This window comes from Panthera uncia (assembly GCF_023721935.1).
Source record: "Panthera uncia isolate 11264 chromosome A3 unlocalized genomic scaffold, Puncia_PCG_1.0 HiC_scaffold_11, whole genome shotgun sequence".
Lineage (NCBI taxonomy): Eukaryota > Metazoa > Chordata > Mammalia > Carnivora > Felidae > Panthera > Panthera uncia.
This window is the reverse complement of record NW_026057578.1, coordinates 72226055-72238793: the sequence shown is the minus strand read 5'-3', so window position 1 is coordinate 72238793 and position 12739 is coordinate 72226055. Positions and strand designations below refer to the sequence as shown.

The 12739-nt window shown below is 34.3% G+C and overlaps 1 protein-coding gene and 1 pseudogene across 7 annotated transcripts in view; one reads left to right on the top strand and one right to left on the bottom strand.

Annotated features, from left to right (window-relative positions):
• The window catches only part of CCDC88A (coiled-coil domain containing 88A), a 138656-nt gene that overhangs the window by 48961 nt on the left and 76956 nt on the right, over positions 1–12739 (top strand). For all 7 annotated transcript variants that reach the window (XR_007462196.1, XM_049651489.1, XM_049651487.1 and 4 more), the window contains exons 6-7: positions 6473–6556; positions 8116–8256. Coding sequence is in view for 6 of the 7 variants with exons in the window: in XM_049651489.1 (XP_049507446.1) it covers positions 6473–6556; positions 8116–8256 (225 nt within the window). In the remaining variant the exon portion in view is untranslated. The remainder of the gene's footprint in view (positions 1–6472; positions 6557–8115; positions 8257–12739) is intronic.
• On the bottom strand, positions 10954–12634 carry LOC125936341 (sushi repeat-containing protein SRPX-like; annotated as a pseudogene).

The following is a 12739-nucleotide window of genomic DNA, read 5'->3' as shown; positions in this document are numbered from 1 at the left end:
GAAAAACGTTATTTAGGAGTCTGGGTGATTATATTGCCCTTTTGATAACTGATTATAATAATAAGAGCAGGCTGTGGCTTATTGAAAGCCTACTTTCTTTCAGGTATGATTCTTTATATAGGTTTTCTTGTAATTTCTTTTTTCACATGAAGAGGTTGGTATTTAGGTCAGGTGATATGTAAGTTCCCCTAATGAAGATATTTGTGAGAGTAGGAAAAGAGAACTGTTAGCCATTACGGTGGAACTGCATGTGTAAACTGGGACTGTACCTGACAAACCAAGATGGTTGCTCTAGATTCGTATTTCCAACAGGCCAGAGAGTTAAGATTAAGCTCTTGTCTGACTTCAAAATGTATTTCTCTATGCTGATTTTTCCTTAAATCAGCCATTTTTTGGATGAGTGATTACAGTGTTAAACTATCTCAGTTATTTGTGGAATGAATTTATTTGTAAACAAATAAATATTGTGACCGTAAGTTTTTACATACATATGCCAGAAATTACATATCCAAGAGATTGTGGTTTTTAGAGCTGATTGCTTGGGAGCTATATACTTACACATCGCATGTTATTTAAGTTTCATGCTGTGTAATATACAGGTGTTTACTTTATAATTGTCTAAATATTAAGCAAATACAGTGTTTATAGTCATTGCTATTCTAATTTGGTCATCAGATCCTAAATTAGAAACACAGCCTTAATTATTTACAGCTTTAAATACTTTCTTTGCTTTTAAAAATACCCACTACTGGGGCACCTGGGTGGCTCAGTTGGGTAAGCGTCCGACTTCAGCTCAGGTCATGATCTCATGGTTTGTGAGTTAAAGCCCTGCATCGGGCTTTGTGCTGAGAGCTCAGGGCCTGGACCCTGCTTCGGATTCTGTGTCTCCCTTTCTCTCTGCCCCTCCCCTGCTTACACTCTGTGCATTCCTCTCTCAAAATAAATAAACATTAAAAATTAAAAAAATAAAAAATAAAAAAAATACCCACTACTGATGAGCGTTATGTAAATTTAAGTAACATAGTGACAGCATAAATTTGGTTGTAACTCCTGGTTACTGTTTGGTTATTGCTGGTTACGAAAATTGACAGGAGAAACAGAGCAGAACTAAGGACTTTTTATGAACAGTTTAGGGAAAGCCTAAATAAAATATTAAAGAAACCATTATTACCATTTGTAAAAGCAATAAAAAAATATTATAAAATCTAAGCTGCTAACCCCTACCCTATTTTCTATAATTCTCTAGTATCCTATATTTAAGATAGAATTTAGATTTCATCCTGTAGGTATTTGGGAGCTGCTGATGCTAATGACATCAAATGGGTAACAATCAGAATCTCCCTGTCAGCCCCTTTAACTGCCTGTATGAACAGTGTGAAATCTTTGTGGATACTGAAGAGCCAAAATGTACTTCAGGAGAAGAAACTGTTGACAAAGCTAAATAGCCAACAAGTATTGTTTAAACACTGTCTAAAATGTAATCTCAATTACAGAAAATCTATTCCTGTGTAATTCAACAGGTTAAAAGTCTGACATTTAATGTTATAACTTGCATAAATATGTTTTTCCACATCAGGATTAGTTTTTTGTTATACTTGTGATTCATAGGTAGAAATAGCAAGTTAAAGTTTGCTGATATGATACTAAAGTTCAAGAATTCAGTAAGCCACAAGTTTTAAAAGATGCTATATTCATAAAAAGAAATAGAAATGGAAAGAAGCATAAGAAAATTGGAAAACATTAAGACTTTTTTATCTTCAGTTATACATAAATATAAACCACAGGAATAACTTTGAATACAAAGAAGATTGTTCAAGGCCAGGGCTTATATATTTTCATTATTGACTAATTAAACCAATCCAGTTCCACCAGAATCTTGTTCAGTGGGTAACAAATCTTCTAAACCAGTTCTGAGTATTAGCTAAAATTTTTATGGACACATAGCTCTGCATCTGAGCCATGAGATAGTTGAGAGAAGATTCCCAATTTCTTTCTTCAAAGACCATGTAAAATTCAGCAGAACTTAGGTTTATATTAGTGCTGGCTCTTCAGTCTCCAAAAATATTATTTATTTTGGACTTTCACCAGTTTGCATAGTATTGAAAGTAACTGAGTGTCAAGTGTGATTGGAATTAAAATTTTGATCTTTATGTGTGCCCTCATAAGCAATTACAAGGCTCATATTTGATTCAGAAAACTGTTTTTGAACTTGCTCAGCTTGAGGGCTACACTCTGATGTTTTTCTACCAGTTATCTGTAAACCATCTTAAAAACATTTTAGAACATTAATTATTCCATTACATTTGGGGAAATAATACATAGCTTCTAGTTGAGGCATTTATTTTTCTGAGAATACATGAAAATAGCAAATGTAGCTTAATATAAAGAGGGAATTTTTTTGCTGAAACTTTTTTTTTTTTGTCATGGGAAAATTTATACCTAACATAAAATTCACTGTTTTACTAAATTTTTAAATACAGTTCATTAGCATTAAGTACATTCACATTGTTGTGCAGCCATCACCACTACCCATCTCAGAACTTTTCTCATCTTCCAAAACTGCAACTCTATACCTGTTAAACAGTAATTCCCTATATCTCTTTTACCTCCAACCCCCGGCAACCACCATTCCACCTTGTCTTTATGAATTTGACTAATCTAGGACATCACATAAGTGGAATCATACAGTATTTGTTCTTCTATAACTGATTTACTTCACTTAGCTTAATGTCTTTAAGGTTCATCAATGTTGTAGCATGTGTCAGAGTGTCTTTCCTTTTATGACTACGTAATATTCCATTGTATGTATATACTACATTTTGTTCATCCACCCATTGATGGACACTTGGGTTGCTTCCACTTTTTGGCTATTGTGAATTATACTATTGTAAATATGGGTATACAAATAGCTGTTTGAGTCACTGCTTTCCGTTTTTTTGGTGTCTATCCAGAAGTGGAACTGCTAGATCATATATGGTAGGTCTGTTTTTAACTTTTTTAGGACCTGCCATATTGTTTTCCATAGTGTCTGTTCCATTTTACATTCCCACCAACAGTATATAGAGTTCCAATTTCTCCATATCCTCGCCATCATTGATTATTTTCTATTTGGGGTTGTGGGAGAACCATTCTTTAAAGAGGGAATTTTAATTTTTCTATTTTTGTTTATTTTACATGGCTTATTTTGGTTTTACTTTTGATGGAACTATGATCTCTATTCTCTATTCAGTCATCAGTGTTCTTATTCTTACTGAAAACATTGCATGTGTTCCTCATTTTACTGTTTTATTGTTCAGTAGCTTGTTTTGGGTACTCTTTCCTTATTTTTGTATGATTTTTAAACATAAACCTGTTTTCTTTAATAAGAGAAAGCACTGAGAGTACTAAGTAAAACTATAAGGAATTTGAGAAATAATATATTAAGAGATGATACTCTGGTGAAAGATGCAGAACTTTAGGGTTAATGCAGTTCTCCCCACCAGGCCTCCAACTTCCTACCCACATAACTTTTCTGCTCTTGTCCTATATCCCAGCTTCCCAGATATTCTTAGAATATCATGGTAATCTGCTGACTTAAGTATCAGTTGCTATTATAGAGTTAGAAATAACTTTAGTGCCCATAACACATTCAAAACTTTATATAAAGATAAAAGAGAGCTTCATTTTAAGTGGAAAAAACAATTTGTAATGATTATTTAGTCTTCTTCACAAGAGTCTTCATTGCTGGAAGTAAAATTATTTATAGGTCTATTTTTAACACCATACTTTTTTTTTAATGTATATTCATTCGAGATAGAGAAGGAGAGAGAGAGAGAGAGAGAGAGAGCGAGCGCATGAGGGGCAGAGATAAGGAGACATAAAAACTGAAGCAGGCTCCAGGCTCTGAGCTGTCAGCACAGAGCCAGATGCAGGGCTTTAACTCAAGAACCACGAGATCATGACCTGAGCCGAAGCTGGACGCTTAACCAATAGGAGCCCCAACACCATACTTCTTTATTTATGCTCTGGAACTGGGCTGTCAATACAGTAGCCACTGCGAGCCACATGTGGGTATTTAAATTAAAATCAGTTACTATTAAATAAAATGAAATTTTCTTTTTAAAAAAAATTTGTAATGTTTATTTTTGACAGAGAGAAACAGCATGAGTGGGGGAGGGGAAGAGTGTGAGAGAGACAGAATCCTAAGCAGTCTCCAGGCTCTGAGCTGTCAGCACAGAGCCCAATACGGGGCTCGAACTCACAAACCGTGAGATCATGACTTGAGCCTAAATCGGACACTTAACCAACTTAACCAACCACCCAGGTTGGTTCCCCTAAAATGAAAATTTCAATTTCTTAGTTGCATTAGCTACATTTTGGTATTCAGTAGCTGTATACCTGTATTGGACAGGTATATTGGACAGCTGTATTACTGTATTGGACAACACTTAAATAAAACTTTGGTCTGATAATTGAACTTCAGAGTTGTATCTTCTCTCATTCTCTTTTCCATCTTGATAGTCTATCCCTCAAGATCCTACAACCTTCATTCTGCATTCTTTAAAAAAGCCTAACCTATTTATGAAACATATTTGGAATTCTTGAAACTTATAGAGTTTAAATAAAGATGAGATTTAGTAGAAACTGTGGGTATTTTAAGAGTAAAAGAAGAAATCTCATTGATTTGTGTTGAGACTGTGTTAAATGATGAGCTCTTAAAGATAGTATAAATAAAGAAATAATGGCTATAGGGCTTAGAAAAGGGAGGTATATGTGTTGAAGGCAGACAAAGATATGGCAGTTGAAATCGGGGGACCCTTCAGTGAGTCATAGTTATCATAACCCTGCCAATTTTATATGATCATTCACTCAAAAACTATATATAGGTCAACATCTTTGGAAGCATTAAATTTAAAAATTGGGCATATCGTAACTAAAAAGGTAGTTAATATATACCACAGATGTACTATCAGAAAGTTATTCTTAATTGTCACTAGACCTATCACATACTATTTACTAGATTAAAAAAATCTTATTTTTAAATTGACTAGTTTTAATCCCATTCCCCCAAAACTCTGATTTCCTAGTCACAGCTAGAAATTGTACATTCTCAGGAATTTAATTTTAAAGTTTATTTATTAATTTTTGGCAGAGACTGTGCAAGTGAGTACATGTGTAGGTGGGGGGGCAAAGAGAGAGGGAGAGAGAGAATCCCAAACATCTCCATGCTGTCAGCACAGAGCCTTTGATCTCACAAACTGTAAGATCATGGCCTGAGCTGAAATCAAGAGTCAGATGCTTAACCTGCCAAGCCAACCGTCACCCCATAATTTTAATATTATTATGTCATTCTAATAATTTTGTTTTTATAGGACACAGAACTTTTTGCACTGATGGGAATGTGTTAAGTTAAATTGTAGGCAATGGAAGTAGAATGTTACGATTTGATATAATAAATACGTAGAGTGTAAATCATAACCTTGCTAAGTTTCTTAATGATCTAAGAACCAATTTTTCTTTTTGTGAGTCTATTCTCTTCACTAGTAGTTTGGTAATTGGCCCAGGAGATGCAGCTTAAGCTAGACAAGGCAGTGCTTTCTATTTTGTATGCACTTCTCATTTGGTAGCTGCAAGAATACATTTATACTAGCAGTTGGATTGTAGTTTAAGAGATGTAGACCCAGGAGGCAGAAATACTAAGATGCATGTTAAACTGTTACTTAGTACTGAGAAAGAAAAAGATTAGATTTACATCATCATATTTTTAGTTTATATAAAGATTTTTTTAAAGTTACACAATAAATGCTGCATTTATTCCACTTGATACACGTATACTTATATATATATATATATATTCTTAAATTTTGTCCCTGGTAACTTTATGTTACTGTAGAAACAAATCAAATATTTATTGTACTACCTTATAAATGTTGAACTGGGCCACAAAAGTAGGTTTCTTTTATTAAGATTGATAGGATGAAGATGTGAGAATGGATTGTAAGCTTGAAGTAAAAATTGCTTACAGTTTTTTTTTTTTCCAAGAAGAAAGGCTGTTTTGTTTGATGATAGCCAAAGACTGACTGAGCTTTTTGGCTGTATTCCGAATTCTGCCACTGACTCACTGTGTTTTTTGGCAAGTAACTTATCCTCCCTGAAACAAGTTCTTGATTCTTTACTTTTCTGTTTGTAAAGTTAGCATAATAATATTGTACTGACCTCACATGGGTTGTGTAATGGTTTCCCACTTTAGAACTTTACAGCATAAAAATAGTATGGGTTTTCAGTGCCATGCTTTTTAAATAAATATTTCTAAATTGTTATCTTTTTGTTAAGTGAGTATATTAGACCATTTAAATGCAAAACCAACAAAACCCTCATTGTAGTGTTCAAAACATAACCAAACTTTTTGGCCTATTGAGTTTTTAGTTATTTACAACATATTAAGGACTATATCCCATAAAATGTGAATGATTGTTTTATTCATTTCTTTTAGTGTCAGAAAAAAGAAGAATTTATTGAAAGAATTCAAGGTTTAGATTTTGATACAAAAGCAGCAGTTGCCGCACATATTCAAGAGGTAATAACCTATATATGGTTTTTATATACTAATTTTTATAAAGCTTGTGGTGTGTTTATATGTCCCCAAAGACTTGAAGTCCTATGATGAGCAAGAACAAATCAAAGTCAGATTTAGATGAACTCTGCTATTAGACAAAGTGTCTTCTCTTTAGAGATAGTTTCTTAAATGAATCCTCATGGCACAGTGCTAACTAACTACAATGTACTGTTGCCTTTATCCATAGGGACATTAGGTAGAAAGTGTCTGAGGAATGAAGTGTATGTCTTTGTTAGACAGCACAGAATGAACAGTACATAGTAAATAGAAGCAGCAGAAAATGGATCACTGCCTGTAATTCAAAACTAATGTGAAGTAAGATGATAACCCGAGTACTAAGTCATTCCAGTGATTTTCTTTTGAATGAATGGACACAGTATAATTTTTATTGAAGATGTTACTTGAATTATAACACAGTCATTTTAACATCTATATAAGAACTCAAATCTAGGACATATTGTACAATATTAAGTAATTGATACAGTTAACAGATGGATTTTAATTTCTGCATCTATCTAGTCTTGAGCTTTTAATCTTGTGTACTTAAGAGGACTTTTTAGAACTAGATCATGTTAAATTTTACATGTTGATTAGAGAACTAAGATAAGAGAGAGAATTTTTAAATAGTAAAAATTAGTAGTGTTTAAAATAATTCTCTATTTGAATAACCTGTGTTCTGTATATCATCTTTTCTCTTTGTTAGCATTCATAGAGCCCAGCCTTCTTGTCAGTAATAATGTTGTCAACAGTAAGCATATTAGTACTCCACAAGATACCAGGGTTTTTGTTTTTGTTTTTGTTTTTGTTTTGGGAGTTTCCCCTTATATTTATTTGTTTGTTTATGCTAGCTTTGTAGTTTGTATTTTATTTTGAATAAATGCTAAGTATTGCAAGTTACTAAATTTGCCATCATTCTTGAAAGTGTTTTTATTATTATTATTTTTGCGGTTTCTTGTGAAAGTTAAAGCAGAATATCAGAATCACAGTGAGAAATGAAAAGCAAGAAATAAGTATTTCATTTATATAACTTTTGCATTTTTTTAAAATCTTTATGTTGGTAGCCCTTTTCTCCTAAGGTTCTGGGACAGTGTCATCTACAGAATCTGTAAAGATGTAGCTTTTCAAGTATAAAAGTGCAATAACATATATCCTACAAGATTAAAAAACTTTTGCTTTTGAATCCAGCACAATTTAGTCTTACCTAAAGAAAAATTCATTTGATTTTGTTAAAGCAGTTATCAAACATGTCAATATTACCTTCCCCTAGTAATGCCTGAATTAAATGTTTTGCTTTTTAGCTGACAGGAAAACAAGTATAAATTTTTTATTTAAAGATTATATTTAGTAAAAATAATTCTTAGTATTAGCCTTTTTACCAGGTCTTCTTTAGGCATCATATTTGCTTCTCATTTTTATGATATGGACTGTATGATATTTAAGCTAATATTGCAGTAAAGTGAAACCAATTTTTAAGTATTAGCCATTTAGAAAAATTGCTGATTTTGATTTCTTTCCTAAAGGTAACCCATAATCAGGAAAATGTGTTTGATCTGCAATGGATGGAAGTGACTGATATGTCTCAGGAGGAAATAGAGCCACTCTTGAAAAATATGGCATTACATCTAAAAAGACTTATAGATGAAAGAGATGAACATTCAGAGGTTTGTAAATTCCTTTCAGAATATTGTGAAGGTTTGCTTTCCAAAAAAGGCAATTTCAGAGGGTTTTCAAATTGATACTCTGTTTCTTAGGGACAGGTAATAAAGTACTTTATGTCTTTATTTTTTGCAACACAGGAACAAAAAAGGATATTTAAGAGCCCCAAATCACCAGTAAAGAGATTGCAATTAGATATTCTTTTTTCCATTCTTTTAAATTATTATTCTGATTTTGTTCCTTTGTGTTTTTTTAAGTCCTCTCCATAGCTCTGGCAACAGTACAATAGTGTGAAACTGAAAATACTGTTGATGCAAATGGAAAAATCATTGCTTCGAAGCATGAGAATTTGCTTAAAGTTAATTTCTTTTATTGCCACATTTTGAGGTTGGAAAAATAAGTGTTAATAAATGGAGAATAACAGGTGTTCTAAATAAAATGTCTCACAAAAAGGTCTCAAATTTTGTAGTCAGTAAATGAGGTGTGATTTTAAAAAAGAATTATTATAGGCTCCTGTAAGAGTACTTGGCTTTTTTAAAAGAGTAAAATTGCACCAGGATTTTTGCCTGCACTCTCTGAAAACAGCTAATTTTATAGGAGTCTAGACTTCAGTGCATGTGACGGTGAGTAATATTTTGTTAATAGCAGACCAAAGTACTCTGCCATTCAGAAGAATGTATAGCTTTGATCAATTGTTCCATTTACATGGGAGAGACAGTTTTGAACTTATTTATAGAGAATTTGATTACTCTTTGGACTAATGAAAGACTTGTTGAAAGACTAATGAAAAAAGAAATTCCTAAAGGTTTTTTTTTTTTCTGAACAAAACTTTCATGTTAGTATAGTTGGGAATTTTCAGTTTTTTTTCAGGCATTACAAGAGAAGAAAATAGAGGAAATAAACAAATATTTTAGAGTGACAACTACATTTTTTTTTTTAAATCTAAGACAGGTCAAAAGAAGAGAGAATTGAAAAATGTCCCTAGTATACACCAAGCTTATCCTGAAATACTAAGATTATTTTATTTTCAGTCTGAGTTTTGACCCATGTGCTTTATCTTCTTTTTATATTAACATCTTTCTACTGCTTTATTCTTTTTCTGAAACATTCTTCCATTTTTATTTCTTCTATTTGTATTTTGATAAGGTGTCCTCCGACTTCTGAGGGCATGTATGAATTGTTTGATCTCACTCTGTGAAGTTATTAATATTGGGTGAAGAAGGATATTATTTTGGAGAATGTGAACAAAATATTTGTCATTATATGATCTATGTCAAAACTAAGGAATATGAAACACTATAGTGATTGTTTGATGTATTATCCTATCATGCCTGACTATGCATTTTCATTGAATTTGTTTTTTTAACAAGCGAAAATTGGTTGTGTTCTCTTGTCTCAAGCTATTTGGGAAACAAGTTGCTAGCTGGTTTAAACCCCGTTCTCTAGGGCAAAGTTTTTCAGTTTGGGCCACCAGTGGACTAATTAGAAAAGATCATTAAAAATAATTGTGGGGCATCTGGGCGGTTCAGTCAGTTAAGCGTCCAACTCTTGATTTTGGCTTAGGTCATTAATCTCATGGTTTGTGAGTTTGAGCCCTGTGTTGGACTCTGCACTGACAGCATGGAGCCTACTTAGGATTCTCTCTCTCCCTCTGTCTCTGCCCTTCCCCAACTCACATTTGCACTTTCTTGCTCTCTCATAATAAATAAACATTTTTAAAAAATAATAATTGCGAAAAATATTAAGTGTAATACAATAATACATAATGTAATAACTTTGTGTTATTCAACTAGATTGAAACAAGTTCTTATTTAGATTTTCCCTTTAGCTCTTCTGTTTTCTCCTCCAAAATATTTTAATATATTTTTCCTTCTAAAGTATTTATTTATTTACTTATTTTAAAATTTTTTTAGTATTTTGTTTTTTATTTTTGAGAGACACACAGAGTGCGAGCAGGGAAGGGACAGAGAGAGAGGGAGACATAGAATCCAAAGCAGGCTCCAGGCTCTCAGCTGTCAGCACAGAGCCTGATGCAGGACTCAAACTTGTGAACTGTGAGATCATGACCTGAGCTGAAGTCAGACACTTAACCAACTGAGCCACCCAGGCACCCCATAAAAATATTTTATTTTATATAAAAATTTTATGTAAAAAAAACAGAGGAAAGTTTGGTGTCACACTGAATAAACACATTGAAAGCATATGTATGATTGTGGTTTGTAACTTCTCTACAAAACTTACCAGGCATGCCAGAGGAAAGAAAGAAGGAGTAAGTATCATATTCATAACATTTTTTGGAACGCTTCAGAGTACAAAATGCATCATGCTCATTTTTAAGTGCACAGAAAGCTATAATAAAATTAGACTTTCAAAATTACAAATAAAAATCTGTACATAAGGATATTTTTAAGGCCCTTCCATGTGCTTAGCACTATGTAGAAAGAAGAATGGAACTTCCAGGAGAAGAACCATCACAGCAGGTGTTACACATAGGTCTGCCTCTTTTCAGCTTGCAGACCCATCTCCTTGTAAGGGGAAGGTGTCACTCAGGTTGAAGAGGGCCATAGGCGTCACTAGTGCTCCTTGTCCACACTATGCTTATCACAAGCACCATGCTAAAAGAATAGAGTAGGGGGGCGCCTGGGTGGCTTGGTCAGTTAAGCGTCCAACTTCGGCTCAGGTCATGATCTCGCAGTCTGTGAGTTTGAGCCCCACGTTGGGCTCTGTGCTGACAGCTCAGGGCCTGGAGCTTGTTTCAGATTCTGTGTCTCCCTCTCTCTCTGCTCCTCCCCTGTTCATGCTCTGTCTCTCTCTGTTTCAAAAATAAATAAACATTAAAAAAAAATTTTTTTAAAGAATAGAGTAGGATTTGCAGCAATAGCCTGAACTGCAGAGCTAATGCTGCAGACATAATTTTTGCTCCTGTCCTGCTGATGAGGGCCAGGAATGTGCCTACCAGGTCCCCTGCGGTGATGTGTCAAAGATCCAGGCCACACTGTGCTTGCTGAAGCATTCCCATTTGCAGCCAGTAGAAGAGAACTATGGATGTGGACACAGTGATCCTTTTCTCATAAAACTGGTATAGAAGTCATAAAACTGCTATTCTGACACCAACATTGACATTCATAGCTACACAGGTGGGCTCTGTGCCAGTTCAGGCCAGGTTGGATTGGTAGAATCATGCAGGGCTACCCTGTAGCTCATAGCCACTGATGCAGGAGAACTCACAGGTGGCTCTTACTGCTGCTGCTGGAACATACCATGTAAGTGTTTTCTGTTGTGTTGAGTTTACCTTTTTGTCTGACTTTAACTTGAAATATGCTAATGTCGTTAGCTCTGTCGTAGACTACTGGCTCTTGTGACCTACTAGAAAATTTGAGTTGGGGAGGGGGGAGACACCTTTTAGAATAACATCAATTAGAATTGTTTCTGCTTTGTATCTTCCCTTGGGAGGGTCTCTGCAGAACCCAGACTGTCAGCTTATTAAGTTAAGCAATACATTCCTTCACACTTGGCCACTTAATTCTAGAAGGTTCCATAGCCACAAAGGTGGCTACTTGGCTGCTCCAGGCCTTTTTGCCCATACATGTATATCCTGGTAAGCGGTAGTATCCCAGGAGTTAAAGCAGGCACCATTTATGCACTTAAATACCCTCCATTTGGTGGCCTGGCAAAAGTAGGACATTACCTTTCAGTCAGTATTAAGAAGCTTCAGGCTGCTCACAGGATGCCCTTCCTTGTCAAAACAGAGCCTTTTTTTTTTTTTCTGTTTTGATTCATCTTTTGTTGTAATTGTTTTACTAGAATGTATAGTGTGTAGAATGTATAGAATGTATCACTCTGTTTTTAATTACTTTTCACTTTTTATTCTGGTTAAAATTTTTCTTAATGTTTGTTTTTGAGAGAGAGAGACAGATTGTGAGTGGGGGAGGGGCAGAGAGAGAGGGAGAAACAGAATCTGAAACAGGCTCCAGGCTCTGAGCTGTCAGCACAGAGCCCACCGCAGGGCTCATACTTGTGAACCCTGAGATCATGATCTGAGCCAAAGTGCGACGCTTAACTGACTGAGCCACCCAGGCGCCCCTTAACTTTCTTATTCTTAATTCCTTGTAACATGTATTTCTTAAATCCTCTTCTTTTACTAAAAACCAAATAGGAGATTTTAATGAATTTAAGATCTCTTTATTGTCACTGTTTATTTTATGCCAAGCTTTGTGTTACGTTTTAATATACTGTCTTTGTAAGCCAGTATAATAACCTCATCTTAATAGATTTGAAGATACTTGAACTCAGAGAAATGAAGTAATTTGCTGAGTCTAACTCCAATGCCTGTTTTCCTGTTGTATAAAACCTTTGCCAAAGTCCATGAATGTGCTCGCACATCTCTGATTCTTTTCCTCAATTGGGAGTTCTGTAAGAATTATTAAATCATCTGAATTTTTTCTTTGCTTTGATACATCTTTTTATGTTCATACCTGGATGTATATT